The sequence below is a fragment of the Ciconia boyciana genome, chromosome 1 (assembly GCF_034638445.1).
Source record: "Ciconia boyciana chromosome 1, ASM3463844v1, whole genome shotgun sequence".
Taxonomy (NCBI): Eukaryota; Metazoa; Chordata; class Aves; order Ciconiiformes; family Ciconiidae; genus Ciconia; species Ciconia boyciana.
In genome coordinates, this window is record NC_132934.1 from 56,871,494 (window position 1) to 56,896,617 (window position 25,124).

General features: G+C 43.9%; 1 protein-coding gene across 2 annotated transcripts in view; it reads right to left on the minus strand.

The window, feature by feature from the left end:
* Positions 1-7,145: 7,145 nt before the first annotated feature.
* Positions 7,146-25,124, minus strand: part of XPNPEP3 (X-prolyl aminopeptidase 3) — a 31,150-nt gene continuing 13,171 nt past the window's right edge. Inside the window, exons 9-19 of one of the 2 annotated variants that reach the window (XM_072868456.1) lie at positions 23,674-23,794; positions 21,747-22,885; positions 19,182-19,315; positions 17,980-18,311; positions 16,503-16,628; positions 15,835-15,934; positions 12,608-12,950; positions 11,490-11,589; positions 8,822-8,905; positions 8,618-8,722; positions 7,146-7,813 (exon numbers count right to left, since the gene is read on the minus strand). In XM_072868456.1, coding sequence (XP_072724557.1) covers positions 22,719-22,885; positions 23,674-23,794 — 288 coding nt within the window. In that variant the 3' untranslated portion in view covers positions 7,146-7,813; positions 8,618-8,722; positions 8,822-8,905; ... (5 more) ...; positions 19,182-19,315; positions 21,747-22,718. The remainder of the gene's footprint in view (positions 7,814-8,617; positions 8,723-8,821; positions 8,906-11,489; positions 11,590-12,607; positions 12,951-15,834; positions 15,935-16,502; positions 16,629-17,979; positions 18,312-19,181; positions 19,316-21,746; positions 22,886-23,673; positions 23,795-25,124) is intronic. The other variant, XM_072868448.1, reaches the window with a different exon arrangement.

Below are 25,124 nucleotides of genomic sequence, written 5' to 3' on the forward strand. Positions count from 1 at the left end.
CGTGGGCGGGGCTCCCTCCTGGTCCCGCCTCCTCGCTCGCCCCGCCCCGCCCCGCCGCCAACAGGTGCGGGGAGGGTAGAGAGCGCGTCGCCGGGGGGAGGCCCCGAGTGCGGTCACGTGAGGCGGGCTCTTAAAGGCTCCGGTCAGGGTGGGGCCGCGCGCTCCCTCCGCCGTTACCTCATCCCCTCCTCCCCCGCCCCGGGGGTTGCACAATGGGAGGGGAGGGGAGGGGGCGCGCGAGGAGCGCGTGGGGGAGGTGCATTTAAAGCCGTACGCACCCGCAGCGCTGGGGCGGGTGCGGTCCCGCCGGGCGGGGCCCTGTCGTCAGGCGAAGCGGGGGAGGGGGGCGGAGTGCGCCGAGACCGGCGGCGGCTCTCGGTCGAGCGTCGCTCTCGCCTCCCCGTGGCCGGGGAGCAAGTGCCGCGGGCCGGGCCGGCCTGTCTGGCCCGGCTGTAGCCCCCTGGGAGGGCTCGCCGGGGGAGCCGGGCCACCGCTGCCCGGCCTCGCCTCAGGCAGCGGCAGGGGCGTCGCCGGCCTCCGCAAGGGCCGAGCGAGGCGGGAGAAAGACGGGGAGAGGTGCGGGGCCACGGCGGCAGAGGGGCGAGCGGGGCCCGGGAGCCGGCGCCGGAGCGGGACGCGGCTGGGAAGGAGCGGACATGGGGCAGGCGACCGGCGCTTGTGTGGGAAACAGCCCCGCTTCGCTGCTGTTGCTGCAGCGGGCGCTCCCCTGTCGCGCTTGACCGACTGGCAGGCACGGCTGAGTGCTGGGCGGCAGGCGGCCCGGTGAGGCGGCGTGCCGGGGGAGGCTGGCTCCCTGCCCGAAGGATCGCTTCTGGGTACAACCCCAGACCCCGCAAGCTGCTTGGCATGCTCGGGCTCTGATTCTTGTTTAGCGCTTCACTAAAATCACTTGGGATTTGTCTCTCTGCCCTACTACGAAGGGCTTCAGCCCTTAATAAACTTTTTGCTCGTTTGCTTGCATCCCAATTGATCTCCAGTAAGTGGAGAATGAGGTGGGCTCGTTGGTGTTACTACTTGTGTTTGCTAGCGGTCCAGTTTTTTTTAAATGGAATATCAGAATTGCTAGAGAAAGAATTTGCATTGTCCGGACTACTCTCTTAGTACACAAATTAGGCTAACAATAGTTATGATCAACATGGGTTTTACTTGTGGTGCTAGAGCTGCCCAAGTCCTGCCTACTCTGTTGCAAAGATGGAGACAACAGGCATGGGAGCTGGTACTGGGAGCTTCCTCTCTCCGTCAGTACAGCTCAAAGTACTTTTCTGAGAAGGTCAGTAGTAGTATTCCCCAAGATGTGGAAACTGAGGGGAAGATACTCCCCAGCAGGACAACAGCAGGTCTTGAAATGTCACCCAGCTTCGCAGGTCCCTGTAGACGTGCTATCTCTATGCAGAATCAACCCTTTTAAATCCATTTTTACACCATGTTGCTGCATAGATGCAGGAAGGAGGAGGTAGTAGAAGCATAGAAAGGGCATTCCCTTGCATAGGTACAGGCAAACAATATCCATGCTGTACCTATCATAAGCATTTGTGCCAAACAGCACAGTTCCAGTCTGGCTCCATCATACCCATCTTGCTGTATGCACACAGCTTTTACCTGTGATCCAGTGCCTGCTGGGATGAGATGTCTGGCAGTCTCCAAATAAACTTTAACCTAAAGTAGGGGCCTGCGGTAAGGACAAGATGATGCTGCCGTTGGATGTGTTAGAATAATTTTCAATGAGATTCATATTTGAAAGACATGTAACACTTGTGCCTTGAGTTAAGCACATACCTAATTGTCTGCAGGGTCAGGTTGAGCCTGAAAGTTGCACACGCACAATGAAGGTAAGTATGAAGAAGAAAAATGCCCTCTCTCGTTTATATACCCTTTAACACCTCTAGTTGTCTGCATGGAAAGTTTCCATGTCACTTAACTGCTCCTTTCCCCAGATGCTGCTCAGTTATGGTGCGTCTCTTATTGCTAACAATAAAATGAAGCTGCACAGATTCAGGTTTTCGTCCTGTTGCTCCTTATTCAGGACTGTAGGTTGAAGGCCACTGCAAAGGAGTATTTTGAAAATGGGAGGTGGGTGCTTGAGAACTGATTTTTCAGCTTCAAGAAACTAGTTCTTTTCAAAGCAGAATTTTCAAGATTTTCTTTTTAATAGAAACATGAATTTTAACCCTAAATGTGTATGGTAATGTCCCCAGTAGGACAGTACTCAGTAGGAATCCAGGACGTTCAACAAACATGTACAGTAGGGCATATGCATACCAGAGAAATGTTAGCATTCATTTTCACTTTAAATGACTAGTGCAATATAAAATTATAGTCTTCCCACCTCAGCTGATGTCACCACGGGGAGATGGGTGCCAACAGGTAAAAGCCATGCAGCCAGCAATCGTATGGTCTGGATTTATCTTTCTGTATCTGGCAGCAAAAAGAATATAGCAATGTAGATCTTGAGTTAAGTCTTGCTAAAAAGGTGGTGGTGGTTTTGGAAAAAAGATAACAAACATGGTGCAGAATAGAACATATATCTGCGTGCTTATTTATTTAATATTTACTGATTTGTGTATGCAGATACATAATACCAACATTGGGAAGTGCATTAAGAGGCCTCCAGTGTGCTTCACAAAGTGAAATTAGTGATGGTATTCCCTAATAGTCTTGCACTTCATAAAAAGGTCTGAACTTACCCTCTTTACTGTACATTAAATAATCTGTTTTCTGTTGATTTTAGTGCTATCTCTCATTTCTTTCCTCCTAGGAAAAGTGCAGCCCCTCAGACCTGTTTTCCCCCTCCTAGGGCTATATGTTATAGAGAGGTGTCAGTAGCTGCTGCAGAAAGAAAGGCTGCAGCTTTGAAAAGCATCGGCCTCAAAAGAAAAAACACTGTGGTCCAAATTACCAGGGATGCTTTGAAGAATGGATCATTTTTCAAATCATTGGGATATGGAGGGGAAAAAGAGGAGACTGCCAAGCTGTAAAGGCAGGGAGGGAGACAGACTAGGTGACACGTGACAACTGCTCTGAATATGGTGAGTCCCAATTAAAATGAGACAAACTCCCTCTCCCAGTTGTCAAAACTATTCCAAAAGGCAACAACAACCCAGTGACTCCAGTGCAATTACCTTCCAAAACCAGTGTCTTTCACTTTGGTTATTGTCTTTCTCCTTTACAGTCCTTCTGTTGGTGTGTTTTTTTCTGCAGCCACCAACATTGTCCTACGTGGGATTTATCCCCCAAATGATTTCCCTCCCCCATACCTGCACCCTTTGAAAGCGCGTGTCTGACTGGACTGCTGTGGAGCTGCTAGTGGAGGGGCAGCTGCTCGCAGCCCTGGCTCTCCACAACTGCACCCACACGGGGACCGGGCAGAAGGCCCGGTGGTGGTACTGACAAAACTTCTTCTTCCAAGGCACCAGAACAGAGGGATCCACACGGCAGGGGGAGGATCCCCCAGAACTGAGTCAGGGGGAAGACGCACACAGGAAAGGTTGTTTTGCTTTTCAGTCCTCGCTGCCTGAGCCTTTTGCATTCCACTTCCCAGCCCCGCAGACAAGATAAGCGGTGCATCCGCTGTTATCACGACTCATCCTCAGCGCGCACAGCAATGCCACAGGATCTCTCTGGGGCACTCGAGGCACTCTCAAGAATGAAGCTGTTCTGACAGAGAGGAGAGAATTGCAACACCTTCAAACACTCTTCAGAGCAACACCTTTCCTTTACTGTACAGTCATGAGAGTAGGGATGGGCCTTCCAAGACTGCCAGGAGCAAAGAGCGGGGAAAAATGGAGGTGGCCCCTTTCTAAGTGCTTACAAACCTCAAGTTTTTCTGCTGCCTTTCTGTGCTTCACCCTCTCAGTGCTGCCTGCTTAAGGTGGGAATTCAATGGTGCCCTAAGCAGCATCAAGCAGGAATTACCTGGTATATGAGACTAGTTCCTGTTCAGTGGTTGCAAACCAAGGAGTAAAAATCAAGTGCATTTTACTACTTTTTAAAGAACTGTAGGGCTGGCTGGCTGCCCTCCAGTTGCTGATGCTACTAAAACCATTTGAACTGACTACGTTGGGATTTCAAGCATCCGTTGCTTTCGGATGGCCAGACCCACAGACAGCATTCACAATTGACTGTCGGGGCAAAACTGAATCTACTATCTTTCCGTGTTGCCACAAAACTTCTCGAAGTTCATGAAGTAAGCAAACAACCTCCCACCAAGGCTCTGTAGCATCCCCAGCTGATTCAGTGTGCTTGGCATAGGAAAGCTGAATTCAAAGAACAGAGCCAGAGGGGTAGATTAAGCAATATATCCCATAGATTTTTGGACCAGACTGTGCTTGGTTTCTGCAGAAACCCAAACCCCCTGCCTCTGTGCATGTTTTCCAGATGATGGTCACATTATACCCCATATAGTACCCCTGGCTTTGCAATCCATTATTAAAACCTCAGGAGAGAAATGGAGCCTCCAGCCCCCAGTAATCCAGCTAAGAAGAACAGATGACATTCTGAGAGAAGAGCAGGTTGTGCCATTTCACGAGATGGTGACTAATTGTTGCTCTTCCTTTCTCATTGTATTTTACCTAAAGCTGCTTGATAACTTGCAGATAAAATAACATACAACCATCGTGACAGCCTGCAGGTAAGTAGGTGCTTGCAAAAACCATGATACTTAATGACTGTGCCCAATCCCCTGCAGACAGCCTTTCCCCACACGTGAAAAAGAGCAGCTGGGGATGTGGCTCTAGGCTCAACAAATGACACTGTCCCCACAGTGGGCATCCCAGCCCCACATCACACCTGGCAATCATCATCAGCTGATACAGAGAAATATGATCAGGATCAACAGACCCCAGTGTGTTACGGTGAGGATGTTGGGCTGATTCCACTCTGCTTCAAGAATGTGTTTGAAGTCATCCCTCTTATGCATCAACACCCCTGCGCTCCCCATCCTAATCCTCGCCCCCACCAAGGAACTCCACCTCAGAAGGAATCCAACACCAACGCCACCTCCTCCCTGCCACTCCCTTTGCCACCCTTCTGGGTGCCAGGCTGCAGATGCTGATCACATCTGGCTGTGCTGCCACCTCCCGAGAGAAACCAGCATCCCAGCTTCTGCTCAGAGGAGAGGACATGTTCTGGAGCCAAGCTCACCACCTGTGCAGAGGTCCTCAGGGGAGCCAGGGCTCTCCATGCCGCCTGTAGCCTGGGGACACAAGACATGGGCCCAAGAATCACCATACCTCTAGGTCAACTGCAGCCTGGCCGCCTCTTTTATTCACAAGGCTGAAGAAGAGGTGGGAGGGTGAGACTCCTACAGCAACCGAGACAAAAAATGCACACATGGGAAAGAGTGAGGGCGTGAGAGAGAAAGACTCCTGCTTTAACCTGAGCTGGGATCCTGAAGAGATGTCAGAGACAGAGGCTGAGATTGTAATTCAGAGAGAGGGCAGGTCTTTCAGAGGATAACAGGAAAGCAGTGGCAGGGGAGTGATTGTTTTTAACCTGAACATCCCAGGAGAACTGCATGAGGTGACAAGAGGCTGTGGGATAATCCAAGTGCAGGAGCCAGCACCACTAACCACACTAGAGACATCATTTGAGTACCAGGTCACAGTCTGGATCTCCTTAATTGCTTAGACAAGAGTTTTCAAAGTGCCTTTTATCCTTTTAAGGAGGATGCAAAAAAAGGAGAATGTTATGATAGTTCAATACAAGTAGTTATATTCATCTACTACTGCATGTAAGCAACATTGGAAGATGCTGCCAGGGTAATTAACAGTAGCCAGGAAAAACCATGAGAGTAACCAAAGTAGTAACACAAGCTTGCCTGCATATAAATCAATAAACTCCTACTGATTTGGGAAATCCATGAACCTTCAGTAACACAAGGAGAGGCAGTTCCAGACTGCTGTGTGGGAGACACTACAACAATGTTTACAGATATTCTTATCTACAACTTCTCCCTGACGGTCTTGAATGTGGGGAGAGAGTCACAGAGATGGAATAAGCACTAAAATCAGAAAAAACCATTATCAACAAAGGGAGGTCTGGAAGCTACTTCCACTGAGTCTAAGGTTTTGAAGCTGTTTGAAAGGGGGTGAGAACCATAGAGCTACAGCTTTGCATTTGTCTTCCCCCATTAATTCTTTGTCCTTTCTCCAAGAAATATAGCACCCGAAAATTCCTCCAAAGATCTCTTCTAACTGAATCAAGTTCTTAACTGCAGGCTCTGCTCAAGAAGTCACAATTCATTAGCCTTTGCCATCCTTCTTTGTCACAATAGGAGAGATGCTGCTATCAGTAAAAGCATTTTATTGAAGCCCCTGGTAGTCATAGCAAAGGCACCATTTGGTAATTGAAAACTGTAAAAATCCGAATCTAAGCTTTTTTTTTTTTTTGGGGGGGGGGGAGGGGGAATGTGAAGGTGGAGTTCAGATGTGATTTCAGGGAAAAAAACCCCAAAATTTATACCACTTCTTCTTGGAAAGACACAAAGGAATGGGAAAAACAAATTAGGTGGCCCACAGACACAGCAATTACTGGTGCAAAAACTATATGGATATTACAAAAGAAGCCAAGAGGGAGCCAGCAGTCCCCTACCTCTCATGCCAGTATAAGCAGGAACAAAAAATTGTGGTACCTAACTCAGGTAGTTCTCAGAAAGCAGGATTTCAAGTATTTCTGGCATTTAACTGCTCTCTCTCATTAATGGCTAGATAAAGACAATAGACTGGGTTTAGCCTTGCTTTGGACTCCACTATAAAGTTCATTATGGCATCTAGGTCAGCGAATCCCACAAGACATGGTCTGCCTGCCAGTTCTATACTGAACAATAAAATAAACTGTCATACTTCTTTGCAGGTTCATATACCTTGAACGTATCTTGCTGTGTCAAACATCCTTTTCTTTCATTTCAAAGCTCAGCACAACTGGATCCCCAGAACCCCAATGGAAAGAAGGGCCATTTGAAGCAGCGAGCTTTCACTGATCAGAAAGCACAAGCTCCTCAATCCTGACAGCTTCAGGAAATGCAAAAAATAGGAGTGAGCAGAGAAACAAGTGTAAGGTGCAGGGCCTAGTGCTTTGGTAATTTTTGCTTTTGGTAATTTACCACTGCAAAGTGATGTAGTCCCTTCTTCTCCCCCCTCCAGTCACTGTGGTTTTTTGTTTTTTTCTTTCTCCGTCTGCTCACCACATTGATAATCATATTTCTCAACCCAGTTTAAGGATTCACTGATTTCTATCTATGATATGAGGAAGGGTAAGAGCCATATCCAGCACTAGGAATACTTTCCCACCCACCTGCAGTATCAACAAGACTTTAAAAAAAAAGAACAGGACAAGATGCAACAGCTTCAGGGAGGTTTTAGCAAGACACATAGGAAGTTCTATGTTGGGTGTGAGTTTACTACAACCACCAAGGTGTTAGCTCCTTTACCTCAATATATAGAAATAACTCATGAGTTTGTCATGGAAGATCCTTATGTTCACGTTCACTCACATCCCATAACCCTCTTTTGCAAGTCTGCAATCATTCAAGACAACTGGTTGCACAGGTCTGAATGGGAATATTATAAGTAAATTTGAGGAACCAGGAAAGCTGAAAAAAGAAAGAGGCCAGAGATCTGGCACTACCACACACGTACAAACCATCAGCAGTTACCAGACACTTTTCATTGCCTGGAGGAGAAAAAACAATGCCCATTCTCTTACCTTCCTTTGTTCATACAACGAGTGACAAAGTACCTACCTTTGCATTTAGATACCTTTCTCCTGCTGGGGGTTGGACTGGCAAAGACAGCTTCTGCAAATGCCCATCAAACAACAGCCTTTGGTTAGAAAGGGTCCTGAAGCTGAGGAAGAGCCCTTATAACTATTCTTTCACACAGCAAAACTGTCAGTTAATTAAAACATTTTGGAGAGTATAAGGAAAACTGTTAGTTTTCTCTTTCTTCAGTTCTAGGACGGGGGAAAATGGAGCAGATGACAATTTATCTGGGTAAGAGTGGGGTGGGGGCTGTTGAGGGACCAATAGCCCCCAGAAGCTCATATGAGTGCAACTCACATTCTCATGTTATCTAATTAATAATTAAGGTAGTTGCTTATGCTAAAACAGTTTTCCCTCAATTTACCTTACTATTTTCTTCTATTTACTCCTTTCACCCCGGCTTTCTCTCACAGTGTATTTTATTGTATGATTATATGATTGTATGTTCACATTTCACTCTATTTTTAAACGCAATCATTAAAACCCAGGTTGCAGGTTTGTTCGTGTGTAGAAATTATCAGGTAATCTTTTCCTTCTACAAACACTTTTCATTCCATCTTATTTGCATTACGAATCAATATGGAGTGCGGTTCATTTTGCATCTCCCATTTCTTTGCTTTGAGAGCAAAATCTCTGAAATTCCCCTGTAGACTTATGGGTTGTGAAGATAAAGGGGCTTCTCCGCAGTCCTGCAAAGGTCTTTGGTGAGGTTTCAGGGGAGAGGAATAATCTACTCCGTGAAAACACCAGAGCTGATGTGAAGGCAAGATAAAGGTTGGAAACCTTAGGTGTCCCAATCCCTAGCAAGCACAAACTAGAGGGGATTTCCTTTAAACTTACTTTGGATCTTTTTAGCCTGTGGGATACGGAGGAGGCCTCCTCCTGCCAGAGTCTGGTGAGTGGCGGTATTCCTGATGCCACCCGCCTTGTTCACTGCAGTTACAGCTGGCAAGAGAGAAGAGCAAAAAACATCCGTCATTTGATAGTGAACAGGTTTACAAATGCAACTTTCAGATGAACCTTGGATGTCTGGAAGCTTCTTACCGTGGTTGACTGCAAAGTCATCCCTACTTTCCTGACGGGGGATGAGCAGATTTCACTCCATTAACTGTATCTCCTTCGGGTTCTCTGTTCAAGTTAAAAAGAAAGTTCTCAAAGAACTTGGAGGGCACATTTGGGATTTGCTTACAACACAACAGTGGTTTGTTTGCAGCAGCTTAATTTAAATTGGATTTCACATCAATTCGTTGAACAGCTGAGGAACCCCGTGTGGACACACTTATTTGCCTTAAGAGTTGGCTTAAAATCAGTTCCTAATCGATTTAAGCTCCACTGATCAGATTTAAATATATATTTAAAAGGTCAACACAACCTTTTGCATTGATTTAATGAAATGATATTGAAAGCAACGCTTGAGTAAACTGGTGCAGCTCTGTGTAAAAGCTGTCTGAATTAGTGTAATATGGATTGTCAAAAGATGGAGAAACATTTCTCCCCCTCGAAGCTTGCAAATTCAGCCTCTTTATTGAATGCTAGCAAGATAGAGGCTGATGGATCTCTCCTCTATGGAGCCACGTATTGATTTTATCATTAGATATACAAAACAAATGCCTAATTCAGTAATAGGCACATTTTATGCCTTCCCTTGATGGTGTTGACCTTAGCCCTCCATATATATATTTTAGCTCAAAATCACATATATTCCCTCTTCAATATGAAAGTTCAAAATTCAGGCCTGGGAATGTTTGTGAAATTATGATCTTTGAAAGATTATAATCTGGAAAGATAGGACCTTTTAAAAAATTTAGATAAATAACAGCATGAAAGGATCACTTATGTCAGGAGCCTTTTTCTCTGTTTAACAGGTGCAGATATTCACCATAAATTAAATCTCATTTGTGCTGAGTGGTTGAATTGCTGAGGAATCACTTTATTGGTATGTGAAATATTTACTATGTATAGCTGGATAGCTTCCCAGGAATTCTGATGAAACACATTAATGCACAAGAAAGAAAGAACATCCTTTCTTCATAAGACTTGTGAAAACGTAAGCTTTGCTCCTCTCAGTATCTTATACAGGGCTTTTTAAAACTATCTGAATTGTTCATACAAATTCATCTAGAATAATTATTAAGAAAGAACTTTTTAGGTAGAAAATTCTCTCTCTGTTTAGGAAAGCCGCTATTATAAACATGAATGTCCAAAATAAAATACACTTTTATTTAAATTACATTTTTCTTCACCCTATTTAGAAATTGCCTTTTTCTTATAGAAGGGTGAGAAATCACATGTTGCTTTTAAACAATTTCAGATGCCCAAAAGAGAAGAGTGATATTGAGATCACTTCAAAAAGCACATGAACTTAGAAGCCAATAACTAGCATTTGGCTGGCAATTATTTGCATGTGTCCTTTGAATAAGAGGCATTATTTGCTAAGAAGGATTTATTTAGACAATTCAGCTATGGATTTCTGTATCTGTGGAACAACCAAAATATGGCACAAAGATAGGAGAGACTTCCAGTTACCATCTAAAAGTTCTGGGTTCCCACCTGTAATATGAGATCTGGGTTTGCTATGTAGAGTAATTGATCTGCATGACAAATACAGGCAAGTTTAGCTCTTAGAGAGTGTTACAATATGCAAGAAAAAAGGACATCAATAGCAGGTTTACACAGACAAGAAAAGTTTCAAACAAGCGTAGGCCACATTCCTTGCAGCTGAGGAGCCACATAAAAAACCCAACCTAAATTAAACAGCAATAAAAGCCAGTATGAACTGTGTTATATTAAAAAACTAATACTGAGAGCCATGAAAGCTCAAGGGTTTACATGAGCAGCCTATAAAATGCTAATGTAACTAACACCAGGGAACTCTGTAGAAACCATGCCTCTGCAAATCTCAAACTATATTAAAAAAAAAAAAATCAAACTATTTCCAGGACCAGGAATAACAGATGTATACAAATTTGCAAGGTTAAAATTTGTTCTCTGTTCCTGATTCACAGGTGTACATCACCAAAGTATACATATAATTTTCAAGGATATGTTTCTCTGAGATGAAAGCGAGTCCTCCATCCCACCTGGTATAAACTGCCTCTGAGTTTAAGTTCAGGGAACCTGAACGCTAGTAGTACAATTGCTTTTCCATCCTCTAAACTTTATGGCTATGCAGCATACTGCTCATGATAGTCTGAAGAACTCCTTTAGACTGGCTGTGAACAACAGTATTTATATTATTTTTGCACAGATGCTTGTAACAGTATTTTGAATATTCATGCTTTATTCAAATTACATGGAAAAGACTAGGTGCACAAGGCAGCGTGTGTATGTGTGTGTTGGCTTTGAGTCTAGAGTGAGGACATTTCATTCACTGGACAGTCAGGGAAAGAATGTGAAAAAGAGACAACAATTTTTTATTTATTTACTATGATGCACAGAAAACTGCTGGAAATCAGTCAAGGGTCAAATTTTTCAAGTCTTTTTCCCCAAGAAGATACAAACTGCCCAAGTAACGAGTGGATGAAGGGTTGCTCCATGAACACTGCATACATTAGGCTAAAATCATTGCGCTACTTTATTTTGACTCTAAAATTGCAGAATAAGTGAAGAAAGCATCTTTTTATTATAACATTGAACATTTTAATTAAAAGAGGAATCGTGGCTTCTGCCATTAGTGCTAGCACATTCATACAGATTTGCAAAAAGAACTTACTTTCTCACAGAAGTTTCTTTCTGGCCCCATATGCAAAAGCTCGTATAGAGCTTGTAGTCTCGCTATATCCAACACAGCAGCAGTCACATGGAGAACGGTCCTTTGAGTAAAGGAGCGGCCAGATCAGTTGGGAGACATTTTTTCCATAATTTGAATGCATCGTTAATACTTAACGTTTCAAATACTCATTAGAGTATGACAGAGAACGCCAGTCACTTCCACCGAGACTGGAATTCGTAGGAGCAAAAGTCCTATCCCAACAACTAAAACATTGCTGGGATAACACTGGAAACACTTGTTCCTGTTTCCATAGGCTCAGCAATACTTCAGCTGGCCTTTTTATGAATATCAGCTGAGTGTATGATATGCAATAGCAGACCATACAGAAATCATACTTCCAGTCAGAGACTGGAACATGCCAGTTAACTTCAAGATCACTCTAATCTCAACTACTTACTTAGGAGTTTTTATACCTGGGAGCAGTGAAAAGGATACTTTAAAACTTTTATATATTAAGCAGTTATAAAATTAATTACAATTCATATTGTTCGCTTTTCTAAATCAGTTCATCTCCTACTTAAAATTTTATTCTTTTTGTAAATATGTTTCTTGAATAAAAAAGCTAGAAATAAAGAATCAACTTCCATTTTGCCCAGATCTTTAAAAGCCAAAAATGTTTTTAATCTTCTAATTTATGTAACAACTTTGTATTGGGTTTGCATGGCAAGGTTTTGGTAGCGGGGCGACTACAGGGGTGGCTTTTGTGAGAAGCTGCCAGAAGCTTCCTCTATGTCCAGTAGAGCCAATGCCAGCCAGCTCCAAGACGGACCCACCGCCGGCCAAGGCCAAGCCCATCAGCGACGTTGGTAGTGCCTCTGTGATAACATATTTAAGAAGGGGGAAAAAAAACCCCTGCGCAACACCAGCAGCAGCTGGAGAGAGGAGTGAGAATATGTGAGACAAACAACCCTGCAGACACCAGGGTCAGTGAAGGAAGAGGGGGAGGAGGTGCTGCAGGCACCAGAACAGAGGTTCCCCCTGCAGCCCCTGGTGAAGACCATGGTGAGGCAGGCTGTCCCCCTGCAGCCCATGGAGGTTAACGGTGAGCAGATACCCACCTGCAGCCCGTGGAGGAACCCACACTGGAGCAGGTGGATGCCTGAAGGAGGCTGTGACCCCATGGGAAGCCTCTGCTGGAGCAGGCTCCTGGCAGGACCCGTGGCCGCATGGAGAGAGGAGTCCATGCTGGAGCAGGTTTGCTGGCAGGACTTGTGACCCCAAGGGGGACCCACGCTGCAGCAGGATGTTCCTGAAGGACTGCACCCCGTGGAAGGGACCCACGCTGGAGCAGTTCGTGAAGAACTGCAGCCTGTGTGAAGGACTCATGCTGGAGAAGTTCCTGGAGGACTGTCTCCTGTGGGAGGGACCCCACACTGGAGCTGGGGAAGAGTGTGAGGAGTCCTGAGGAGGAAGGAGAGGCAGAGACAACGTGTGATGAACTGACTGCAACCCCCGTTCCCTGTCCCCCTGTGCCACTGGGTGGGAGGAGGTAGAGAAAATCAGGAGTGAAGTTGAGCCCAGGAAGAAGGAAGGGGTGGAGGGAAGGTGTTCTAAGATTTGGTTTTATTTCTCATTACCCTACTCTAATTTGATTGGTAATAAATAAAATTAATTTTCCCCAAGTCGAGTCTGTTTTGCCCATGACAGTAACTGCTGAGTGATCTCCCTGTCCTTATCTCTACCCACAAGCCTTTTGTTATATTTTCTCTCCCCTGTCCAGCTGAGGAGGGGAGTGATAGAGCAGCTTTGGTGGGCACCTGACATCTGGCCAGGGTCAACCCACCACAAATTTCAAAGCTGGGGGAAGAGGATATGACATCTGCAACAAGCATAAATTTCAAGAATGCTTCTATTTTCCATGTGGAAGTTAAATAATATTCTTCTGAAGAAATAATATACATAATAAAGGAGATAATGCAAGTTGTTGTTCCTTGATGCTGGTGACCTCTAAAAACTTCCTGAAACAGATTAAATATTATCATCAGTCCAGCCACCTCCAGATAAAATGAAATAATACTTTGTGGCACAAGCAGGTTACGAGAGACTGAACAGAAGAGCCTGAGCAGAGCAAAATTCAAAATGGAGCAATGCACACTGAGACCAAAATAATGATATGACTGATTTGAAAAGATAGAGGAAATAATGAATTCAAAATAAGCAATAGAGACTGCCCATCACTGTGTGCTGTTTGCAATTGCTGCACCGTATGGTCACTTCTCTTGGATTAATTACTGAAAAGAGGAAAGTAGGTGCGTATCTACTCCCTCGTTTGAATTTAAAAGGAAGCATGCAGAAAAGCACACAGTGCTGTGTACAGCAGGGTGTACACAGGCTCACACGCCTTCTTGTCCAGGCGTAGAATAAAGCTCTCACGGAGCCATCCTGCTGGTCAATGCGTGGGGTTGGGAATGGCTGCCTGGGTCAGTCTCCTCCAGACCTTCTCCAAACCGTTTTCAGGGCAAATACAGGTTATGGACCCTGTAAAAGGTCACCCCTCCTTTTAACTACACTCAGTGGCATTCATATCTTCCAGCATGCAATCTGGAGCAAGCTTTCCAATGGAAACATCAGGTGACAGGATGGAAACATCTCCTGCCAGAGTATGTTTGTTACCTGTTCAATATATTATAGCTGGATCAATACAAGTTTACCAAGTGGGATGGAAAAATGTTGGAGGTACATAAAATTTGTATCATGCCTGTTAGATTTCAAATGTGAAGCAAGAACAACAAACAGACATTGAGGATTTCAAGGGAAGACCTTTGCTGTTGAGGAGGTTAAAGTGATCAAGTGTAACAGAACACAGACAGTTTCAAGGACGGGCCTTTTCTGAAACACCAGATCCTGAGTCCAGAATGTAACCCAACAGGCAACATCGATTCACAGGCTTACTCTCCTTTTGTTCTCTCCTTTGCATTTACTCTTCAGGATTTGGATTTTTTCTTTCACTTTGTGTTGCCATGAGTAGTCTGAGATCTGCAAAGCCAGGTGATTCAGGGAATAAATGGGAGATTTAGATAACATCTGGACTATGCTTGTGTCCTGCATAATTGCTTATTTTTACTGGAACAAACATGATGGCAAAAAGAGGGGCAGGCCCCAGTGTAGTAGGGATCCAGGTCCAGAGGAGCCACTTTGCAGCCCCTTTTGCAACTTTACATTTAATTTTTTAAACACACAAATATTATGTTAAGTACTAAGGAAAAAAGAATGAAAAGGAGATGGCACTATTTACTGGAAGACTTGATTTTGTTTTGTGTGTGTGTGTACATGTCCAATATCTTTCTACCGGAGGAGAGCCATGCAACACGTATGTCTCTTCATTGCTTATTTTCTTCCTTTCCTCTCTAGTTCTTTGTCCTTCTGGGTTTGCTTTCCTTGCTAAACTGTGAACAGCCCTGTTGTGCAGCTCTGGGGACTCAGAAATGCAACTGAAGGAGGACCTGAAGTTCAGAGTTGTAGGCATTTGTATGTCACACTTCCACTGTCAAGGCTAAACTGAACCCAGAGCAGGTATCCAAGCTCTTCATTAAACATATAAAGTTGCTCCTTATCCTCCCTATAATGCCTGCTGGGAGGGGTGGGGGGTGGGCAAAAAACTGAAAAGGTTCATAGATTTTTAATGATGGGGTGGTTAACAGCTGGAGCAAATGACTAAAAGAAACAATCCTCCATCTCATCCTTCTCCCTCCCCCAGCCTTCAGATCCAGGCTTGATGCCTTACTGAGGGATCTGCTGCTGTCACGCATGAGCTACCAGGCTCAGCACTAAATTGAGGATGTAAAATGCAATGGCTGTAATAGGAAGGCACTCAAACTACTTGATCAAAGGCTGCCTCCTACCTTTTCATTCAGTGACTCTATTAACTGAAGATAGGCAATATTCTAGAGGATTTTCAACTCAGTCCTCTATTAGCTTGTGACTCATTAAAAATCGAGTCCTTAAGAAATGTAGCATTTTATGCATTTCTTGTCTTAAATGAGTTTAGAGAAACAGCTTATCAGTCTTCTAATTTATTATTAACATTCACTAAAATTTCAGAGAGAATTGCACACTGGAGGAAAATAGCTCTCATATCTAATTGCTGAGATTAATTTGCAGTTATCGGTATATTAGGAATTTAGGTTTGCACTACAATCCTCCTCTTCATTAATTGCTACACTTGTTCTATTTTATTTCTCTAAGAAACTAAGTTCAAATGATACATTTGGGTTCAAAACTCCCATAGTTTACAGTTTTGAATTTCAAGAGTAATAATCACATCTTTCAGATAGCACATTCTCACCTTTTTTTGGAAAGGCACTCCTCAGGTGAGAATCACAGAATGCTGTGTCCTCAAAAGTCTCATACTGCAGGGAAATTACACTGTAAAACTGAAAAAAACCCTGAAGATGGAGGCAATGTTAAGGCTACATGGCAATGATTTACAGTAAAATATATTACAGAGGTAATGCAATTATTCAAACACCAAGAACTATAAACCCTGGAAATTCTAAGGTAAAAGTAAATTTAACAAGAAATCCAAATAAAGCATAAAGAAATGAAGAGTCAAATATCTAAACAATCTTAATTATGCTTGGAGAAAATCTCTCCTAAATCTCTAACTAGCTAGAAGTCACAACATTTGTTTGCATAATATGTGTGTGTTTGTATATATATATATACTAATACACACATGCTTTGGAAGATGAATCATACATTTCCACTTTATACTGTGTAACTGAAAGTTCATTAGAAACCTCTCTCTCTTCTGCAGGGAAGGGCGAAAAATACAGCGTGCCTTTAAAAATCTCTTAATCATATCCAAGTCCACAAATGTAGAACTATCTCAATACTAACTGTATGGTTTTGCCTGGTTACAGTCACCACAGTAACACCCATGTAGCTGTTAAAAAGCTCATCTCCTGGAAAAAAGAACAGGGTAAAGCATAAATTAGAAAGCAATATACATACCAGATATCTGCAATGCATCACAGGAATCTCAGTGGTACCTTATGGAATCTGACAAGTAACGGGTCAGTGCAATGAGCACACCGGAGGCTCCGGCTCTTTCGGCTGCAGACTGGTACCTCTACAAGTCTGGAGGGGGAACAGTTAGAAGGACAGTCGGAGATTTAAGGCCTCCGTGACATGGGCAGCTGCATGGGGATGTGAGGGCTGGAGATTCCTGAGCCGTCAGCAGAGCCGTGTCTCTCTGCCCCTCTGAGAATGAGAAGACATGTGCAACTGGGCTGAGGGAGTATGTGCACGGTGTGCGAGGAGTCAGCCAGACCAGCTCCACAGCAGTTTCAATCCCATGGTGGGAATTCTCCTAATCCCTGATGCCATATCAAACCTTGTCTGTCCTAGGGGCAATGCTAAAAATGTTAAGCAGTTACTAGATCAAAAAGGAGTCCTGATGGCACATTAGGACAACAGCACAGAAATGCCAACACAAATTACAAACTTCACCCAGGCCACTAAACAGAAATGATCTGCCAAAAGGAGGTAAGAAAGGGTGTTCGTAGGCAGTACCAGTTGCCTGCTTTTGTAGCCTGGTAAGAGACCTGCACTGAGAAAGCTTAAACCCCCACCCCTTCTGTATCATGCACTTTCTCTGAATGACTACAATGCTGGCTAACATGTCCATAACCGAGATGCAATACTATTAATTACAGAGGTATTGCTTGTAGCTCCCATAGGCAAAACTGGTGTTATATGTTGCACTCTGTGTGCACATTAGACTGGAAAAACAAAGTATATTATCACCAAACTTAAAGCACTACCTCTCTGAGTAAAAGATTCACATGATAAGAAATTACCTGACATCTGCTAACTATTTCCTGGTACAAGAGTCAGACTGCTTAATCTTAACTTGCATCAGTGGCCAACCCCATTTTGCATTAATCTCTCAAAAGCAGACAGAGGCAGAAGCTTCGTTCTGCCTAAGAATAAAGAGAAGATGAGCCCCTCTCCCCTTTACACAATATTGTTCATATTGGCCCAGTTTACTGACAAAAAACCACAGTGAGCCTATTTCCCTGGAAAGAACTGCATTTCAACCAGTTTTTGCTGGACTGCCAACTTCTAGTTGATGATTGAACCACAGGCTGAGTGTTCCCAACCTCTGCTGCCATGATATTCCTGCCCGAATCATGAAAAAAAGAGATTCCTTTAAAAAGCCACAGGCTCTTCATGGTCTTGAGAGGGGAAAACCAACACAGAGCTTCAAGCACTGTCAATTCTGGCTCATCACAGCATGTCTGAGACCAGCATTCACAAGAAGATCCCAAACCGAAACTGCACATGGCTCCTGCAGTGCTACTTGTTTCCCCAACATCCAAGGGGAAGGCACATTGTGAACCCTACAGTAGCCATTCCCACTCCTGGGTCTACAACCAGCTTTCTCATTTAGTCTTTCTTTGCTTAAAGATCTGGTCATAACGCTTACCCAGACAGGAATAATTTTTTTTTCCTTTGCCATTATTAATGGATAACTCTGTCATGGCAGTTAAAAAGGCACACGTGGTATGAGTCAGCAAGAGAAGGTAACACACATGGAGGACCTGGAAATTCTTCCTTGTTCCTTTCTGCCCATCTTCGGAAGAGTCTAGGTTTGGTTAGCCAAATATCAGTTGGTGCTTCAGAGAAACAACCAGGTGGGCTGAGGCATAACTTGTCCCAGAAGACAGGAGTTCACTGCTCCGCTTGCTGCTAGTGAGGAAGGCTCAGAGCTGGCAGCCAGTTAAGACAGCAAGACAAACTCCAAGAAGGTGAAAGGAGCTGAGGGGAGAAATTGAGCGCCATTGAGCCCACTGTGTCTCACTATCCATTTTGATTATAAATTCTGCTTTAAAATGTAACTTGTTGTTACACCTCTGAAATATAATGAATTTTATAAGTTAGACCCACTCCTAGAGCCAGCATTTTAAAAGTGTCCAAATGATGATTTTTAATCAAGTAGAGGCTGAGCATGCATGTAGGGAGCACATATAACAGAGATGCTGTAATGATCTCAGAAAATTATAAACTTAAATGCAGTTTAGATCTGCATACTAATGAAGAGATGCCTATATAGGCTTCTAGACAACTCGGTTTAAAAGAAATTAAAAAATGTCAGTTTATTGCAGTGCAGAGTTTCATTATCCAATGACACAAAGTATTAAGCATCTCATCATAATTAAAGCATTTTTGTCATTTATCTCATATAGATTTTTTCCTAAGTTTAACCCTAACTCTTTTTGCTTTATGGTAATTCTCCTGGGAGTAATTACTAGATTTCCATAGCAGTAATTTGGGTAGCATAACAGCATGTAATCTCAGCCTTGCTCCCTTCAGTGTAATGAAGATTTTGCCTAGAAATGTACTCTTTCCCCTTCACATTATTTAAAATATGACACATGATCAATAACATGAAACTGCAGAAAACTTTCTCATTGATAATTCTATTGATTTTTAAAAGGAATAATTAAACTAACTGTTAAGACCAAGTTCAATACAATCTGACTCCTTTGTTGCCCCCTCCTGAGTAGGACAAATCAATCAGGGTCTCCGGGTTAGCATAACCAGTTTCCTGGAGCTATTGCACCACTCTGACAACATACTGAATAGCCATTTTATACCCTGTTGTTCTCTCCTTGCTCTCACACCCACCTGCACATCCCCACAGCTCCAAATCGCACCCTTCTCCTGAATCTTCTCTATTGCACTGTACATTCCCAAAAACCTCCATCTCCATTCTCTTTTATGTGCTGCCTCAGTTTGCTTCTTCCTACACCATCAGGTTCCTTTGCAAAATAATGAATGTAATTTTAGGAAAGACATATTGTGTTTTTCACAGATAACAGAGATAGAATGCCAAACTGTGTTAAATGCCAAATTTCTTTCCACTTTGATGACAGAAGCATATCTGCAAATTAGCACCTCTGCTCAGACTGTACTTTAACAACAGGACTTTACTACTAACTAGCTCTCTGCAAGGCAAAGCAGGCCCCTGGTAGAAGGTGAAACGGGAAAACCAAGAAAAGCCTCCCAGGCTTCTTCTGAAAGCAAAGCAGCTTCTCCATAGGGATGTCTGGCTCTCATTTTCTCTCGTACTCTGATGCCCTTAAGACCTGTGCCATAATTGCAATAAAATGTCTCCCCAAGTGAACTTGCATATACCTCAACTTCTCTTTCGCTTCCAGTGATCCCACCAACACCCTCATCAAGCAGCTGGCAACTTGTGCTGCCACTGAGAGCTGCTCCTGCACCCAAGTGGCTGGAGTGAGGAATCTCTTCTGTGGCAGAGACAGACCGTAAATCTGTCAGTATGGGATTGGTGACTGGGGAGGTATGCCACGGGTATGTGCAGACAGACAAGGGATTCTTTAGAGTTTCTCAATAAAGGCCATGTAAAATGTTAATGGATTTGGCTGTATTCAAGGGACACTGCAGCATGGGTGTAGGTCCCAGATGATACTCTGATTATCCACCTCTGCAACAAGTGAGAAAACACCTTCGAAAATTTAGGTTGATAAGACTCAGATTTAATACCTTCTGCAAAATGAACTCTTCTTTACATGGAACAACACATTCAAAACATTAGCAGCAGTTTATGCTGAAGAAATGGCTGAACACTGTGGAAGAATTACAGAACATGGAGCAATCCACACCCTAAATCAGACACGCTTAGCCACGCTTAGCGTGGTGGAGCACAGCAGCCCTAGCAAGATCCATTACTCTCCACTCAGCGGAGTCACAAACACTTCTTTACTGACAGAAACATTAATCCACAACATTCCTAAAATCTATTGGTGTTTGCAAGTTGCAGGATTTTCCTGAGAGGAGTAGGAATTAGTGTGTGCCTGCATTAGACAATGTTATTTCAAGTCCAAGATAGGTTACAGATAATTTATAAATCTCCCTGAAAAATAATGCTCTTTCTGGAGGTGCTTATATCTATTCAATAGCCATGCAACTTGATGGCCTGAGAAATTACTTTCTACAAATTGTTTTATTTTAAAAATAACTTTTTTATAGGTATTTCAAAGGCTTATTTACAGTAAGTACAATTATTAACTCTGTTAGGTACACGGGCAGATGTGAAGATCAGCACACATATGTAGCTCTCAGGTTAATGTTATTTTAAGCTGCTTCCATAGTTCCAAAATCCAAGATTTTTCCCAGTTGACATGGCTCTAACAGGTGTAATTGGAACAACAAATGTGTTACAGATCAGAACAACATCAAAAGTATTCATCAGTTCTGTGTCCACACTTAACAAGCCTTTCTTCTAACAATTTACATTGTACATATCACTGTAATGCATGAGCATCTAACAAAGGTTTCCATCCTCTTAACTACGTGAAACTTGATACACTAAACTCTGTAAAAGCATTTACATTTCGTCATGTTTAAAAAATAAAATTATGGCATGTCTTGGCTGCCTTTCAAGTGCCAAATTCAAACCCCAGTGCATGCACCCAGCTCCCATTAAAAGCAATGAGAGATGCAAGACACTGTCCATTTGGCCTTCACTAAGTGAAATGACACACAGAAAAGAAAAAAGAAAAGAGAAAAAGAAGCAGATTTTGCTAAAGGTTACACAGCAACAGAGCCAGAGGTCAAACTCGGGAACCTTGACTACCTTCCCCATATGCTTCTGACTACATTCACTGTGGCGAATTAGGGCAAAATGGGCAAGAGGCAGTGACATTGATTAGAAAGAAAAACTGATTAGGAAGCAGTGACATATTAGCGGGTCAAAAATAGACAATATATGAAGAGAAGAGAAAAAGAAAGAGAACTCAGAGTAACAGATGAAAAATACTGAAATCTGCCATGAGAAAGGAAGCAAGATGATGTGATACAACAGCAAGCATAAATAAAAGGAGACGCACTGATGAGAGGCATTTTTCAGACATGTTAAGGAGCTGATTGCCAAAATATTTTCAGTAAATACACAGACGCCATGTTTGCCTCTAGTGGGTGTATTTACGACTGCATACAATGGCCTGGGTGGTAGGCTGATGTTGAGGGAAGACAACTCTCCTCTTTACTGCTCATCCATCCTAGCCCCTAATCACATTTGCAGCTGCCTCAAAAATACTATCACAGAGCATTAGTTACTGAGTGCACTTGGGAAACCCAAAAGGCAGCTGTGATCTTGCCCTCAGGATTTTTAAAAAGAATTACTTTAAATTCTGTATAAAAGCCATGTAAATACTTGAGACTTACCATAGGGCAGACTCTTCAAAAATACACTGCTGAAGTTGCTGGCACTTACAGCATAAACCAGAAAGGTGCTGTGACTGTCCCAGAATCGCACACCTCACATCTAGGTGACAAGCAGCAGCTCACCAGTGGAGTCCAGCACAGCCAACATGGCCCTGCTTCCCAGTATAGAGGTGGGCTCAGAACAGGAGACTGGAATGGACATTTCGGACAAAAAGAAGGGAATATGGAAGACAGCAAGAATGGGTATGTCCAACCTCCTGAACCCTATCTGTCCTTTCTGAAATTACCAAACACTCCACTAAGCTGAAAGACCACGAGATGGTTTTTCCTGCTGTTGGCCTATTTTGCATATGCTTGAACAAGGCCCAAACACATCCTTATCCTTAAATACTAAAAGCATTCTCCACAGGCTTCAGATAACACTACCTCCCAACCAAACCCATCTTCCTGACTACCAAAACCCCTCCTTCCAGGGTGTATAAAAATCAAAGCTGTCTGACACACTTTATCCCCCCAAAACAGCATTTATCAAAGCTTCATTTTTAAAATCTGACTGTTGTGAAACTACTGCTAAAGAGGAAAAAACAGGGCCCTGGTCTCAGCAGTTGCACCTATGCATCTGGAGAGGGATCAGGCAGAAGCCCTGCTGGTGGCACTGACAAGATTCATCCCTCCAAGGGCGCCAGAACAGATGGATCCACAAAGCAGAGAAATGAATCCACCCCCATGTCCTACAACAGCTCAACATCAGCACTAATCAAATCAGAAGGAAAATGCACACAGAAAAGGTTGCTTTGCTTTTTCATCCCTCAGTACTCAAGCCTTTTCCATTCCACTTCCCAGCCCCAGTCTTGGAAACAGCCATCAACTGTCCACACCCTCCATCACTTCACAACTACAGCCAGCTACAGGGACCTGCATCCCTGGAGGGCTGCATCTCCTGAGGAGGATGAAAGAGGCAGAGAAGGGGCATCATGAGCTGCGGCCACAGATCTGCTCGATGTGGTAGATCTCCTTGGGACAGTCAGCAGACAAGATGAGAGGCGCATCCTCTGTTATCACAACATCATCCTCGATGCGCACACCAATGCCACGAAACCTCTCTGGGGCACTCACGTCATCCTCAGGGATATAAATGCCTGAAAGAAGGAAGGGAATTAAAACACACAACGCTCTCCATAACACCATTCCTTTACTGCAGCACCATGAGAGCAGGGTTGGATTTTCAGCAACATAACATTAGTCTGATCCCGAGAATTTTTAATAAGGAAAGTTACTCTCTTTCCCCTCACTCACGGCAGCTGGTGGGCAAAGAAAGGAAAGTGTCTGTCAGTGCCTACAGACACTAGCATGTTAATAAAAACTTCCACAATTACAGCTGGCCTTTCCACACTTCTTGCTCTCAATGCTATGTTCACAATGACGATTCTAACAATGTTCTGAATAGAGAGAAGAGCCAAGCATCAAATATCAGTTTCCGGCTGACAGCTCCAAATCCAGTGACAAGCAGAAAGGAAGATTCATCGTGAAATGCCTAATTTACAAAGCTAAGTTGTGAATGCCTCTAATTGCAGACTGCAACGCTTGAGACTTACACTACCAGTGACTGGTAGTTTAGTCACAGTAACACAGAACACAGCACAAGTGAATTGACCCTGCTTCTCTGCACTGCACTCGATCACTGTCTGAGAGTTTACTCCCACAATCTCTTACCTTGGCTGTGTTTGGGAGGGAAATAGGGTTTTCTAATACTGTAGTGACTTTGGGAGGGGAATAACTTCAGGTTTTCCAATACTGTAATAATTTTCCATTTCATCAGAAAGGACCTGAATGCTTTGGTCTGAGGGACCACCTAACTACTGAAAGCAATACTGTTATTCTCAGTGTTGCATGTTTTTGTCCACCACTGACTGCATATCTTTTTTACCTGGTTCAATGGTTATCACCATGCCTGGCTGGAGCGGGAGTGATCGAGATATATCTGGGGTATCATGAACATCCATGCCCAAGTAATGACCCACATGATGTGGGCAGTACTTTCGAACAGCCTAGCAGAAGACAAAACAAGTGTCACGGAGGCAGTTAAACACAGCCCAACCTCTTGTTCCAATACAAAAGATGGGGAGAAGAGACAGAATAGTTATGTGCTTAACTAGCAATCTTACTGCCATGACTAGGTCACCAGGGGCTGTCTTCCATTTACCAGAACTGGATGGCCCTCAAAACCCACCAGTACCAGGTGCCTATTATAAGCATATTGCAGACTGCCTTTCCCCCTCACTGAAAAGAACAACCCAAGCCCATCACCACATCAGCATGTCAGGCAAGACTTCAGTTTTCGGCTCACTGAGCTTTGCTGCCCCAATCCTTTCCATCCCTTAAACATCCAAGCCCTGCATTGCTCCCATCTGCAGACCCTGACAACCGGCAGCAGCTGATACAGCTGCTACGTGATGCAGCAAAGAGGTCTCCTACGCACGACAGAGTGGATGCTGTGCCGATTTCACTCAGCAGCTACAGCAGGATTTTAATCCACCTCTACAGGGCACTGACACCACCTCCCCCCGCACTATCTTAATCCCCCTCCCTCCAGAGAGGGGCTCCCTGACAGCAGGAATCAATGAGCTAATTCCTCCTCTGCCCCACGCTCCTCGCATTCACTGGGGAGTGAGCTGCAGACAGACGCTGGTCTCATCTGGCTGTGCTGCCGCCTGCCGAGAGAAACCGGCATGATAGCCTCTGTTCACAGGCAAGAACTTGTGCTGTCATTGCACTGACACTGCAGGGCAATTAAATCTGGCAGAAATCTGTCCTGCTGCCAAAGGGGTAGTTCCATCATCTTTCTTGTATTGGCATCAGCAATCATGCAGGTTTGCAGTGAGTGGGATTGGATAAACTTCTCTAACTGCAAACCAATCCTATTTTATCTGCAGGTTCAGCTCTGAGGCAGACCAGTTTCCCAGTCTTGTTCACCAGGTAGCTTGTGAATCCCAATACTGACGCAAAATGGCGCAGAAGAGGCAGCAGGTGGAATGACTGAGAAGAATGGGCTGCACCTTTTAGTGACACTGCAGATTTATGCTATGTTAAACAGATCACAAAACTATGACTAATTGCCTGCAGCCAGCCCTGGACCCAGAATTTTGTGTTAGTGCCAATGTCTCTATAGATCCCTTCAGACTGTTCATACTCCAAAGCTGCATCTACTCTAACAAGTAGCACAGACCAATGGGAATGGATCTGCAGAGTGAAATAGCAGGTGTTGAGGAACACATATTCACACCATGTGCATATAAGACTGGGGAGTTACTTCAGACCAAATTGTGCGCTGAATGGTTGAAACACATCTGCAAGTTTAGCCTTGTCTGAGGGAAATCC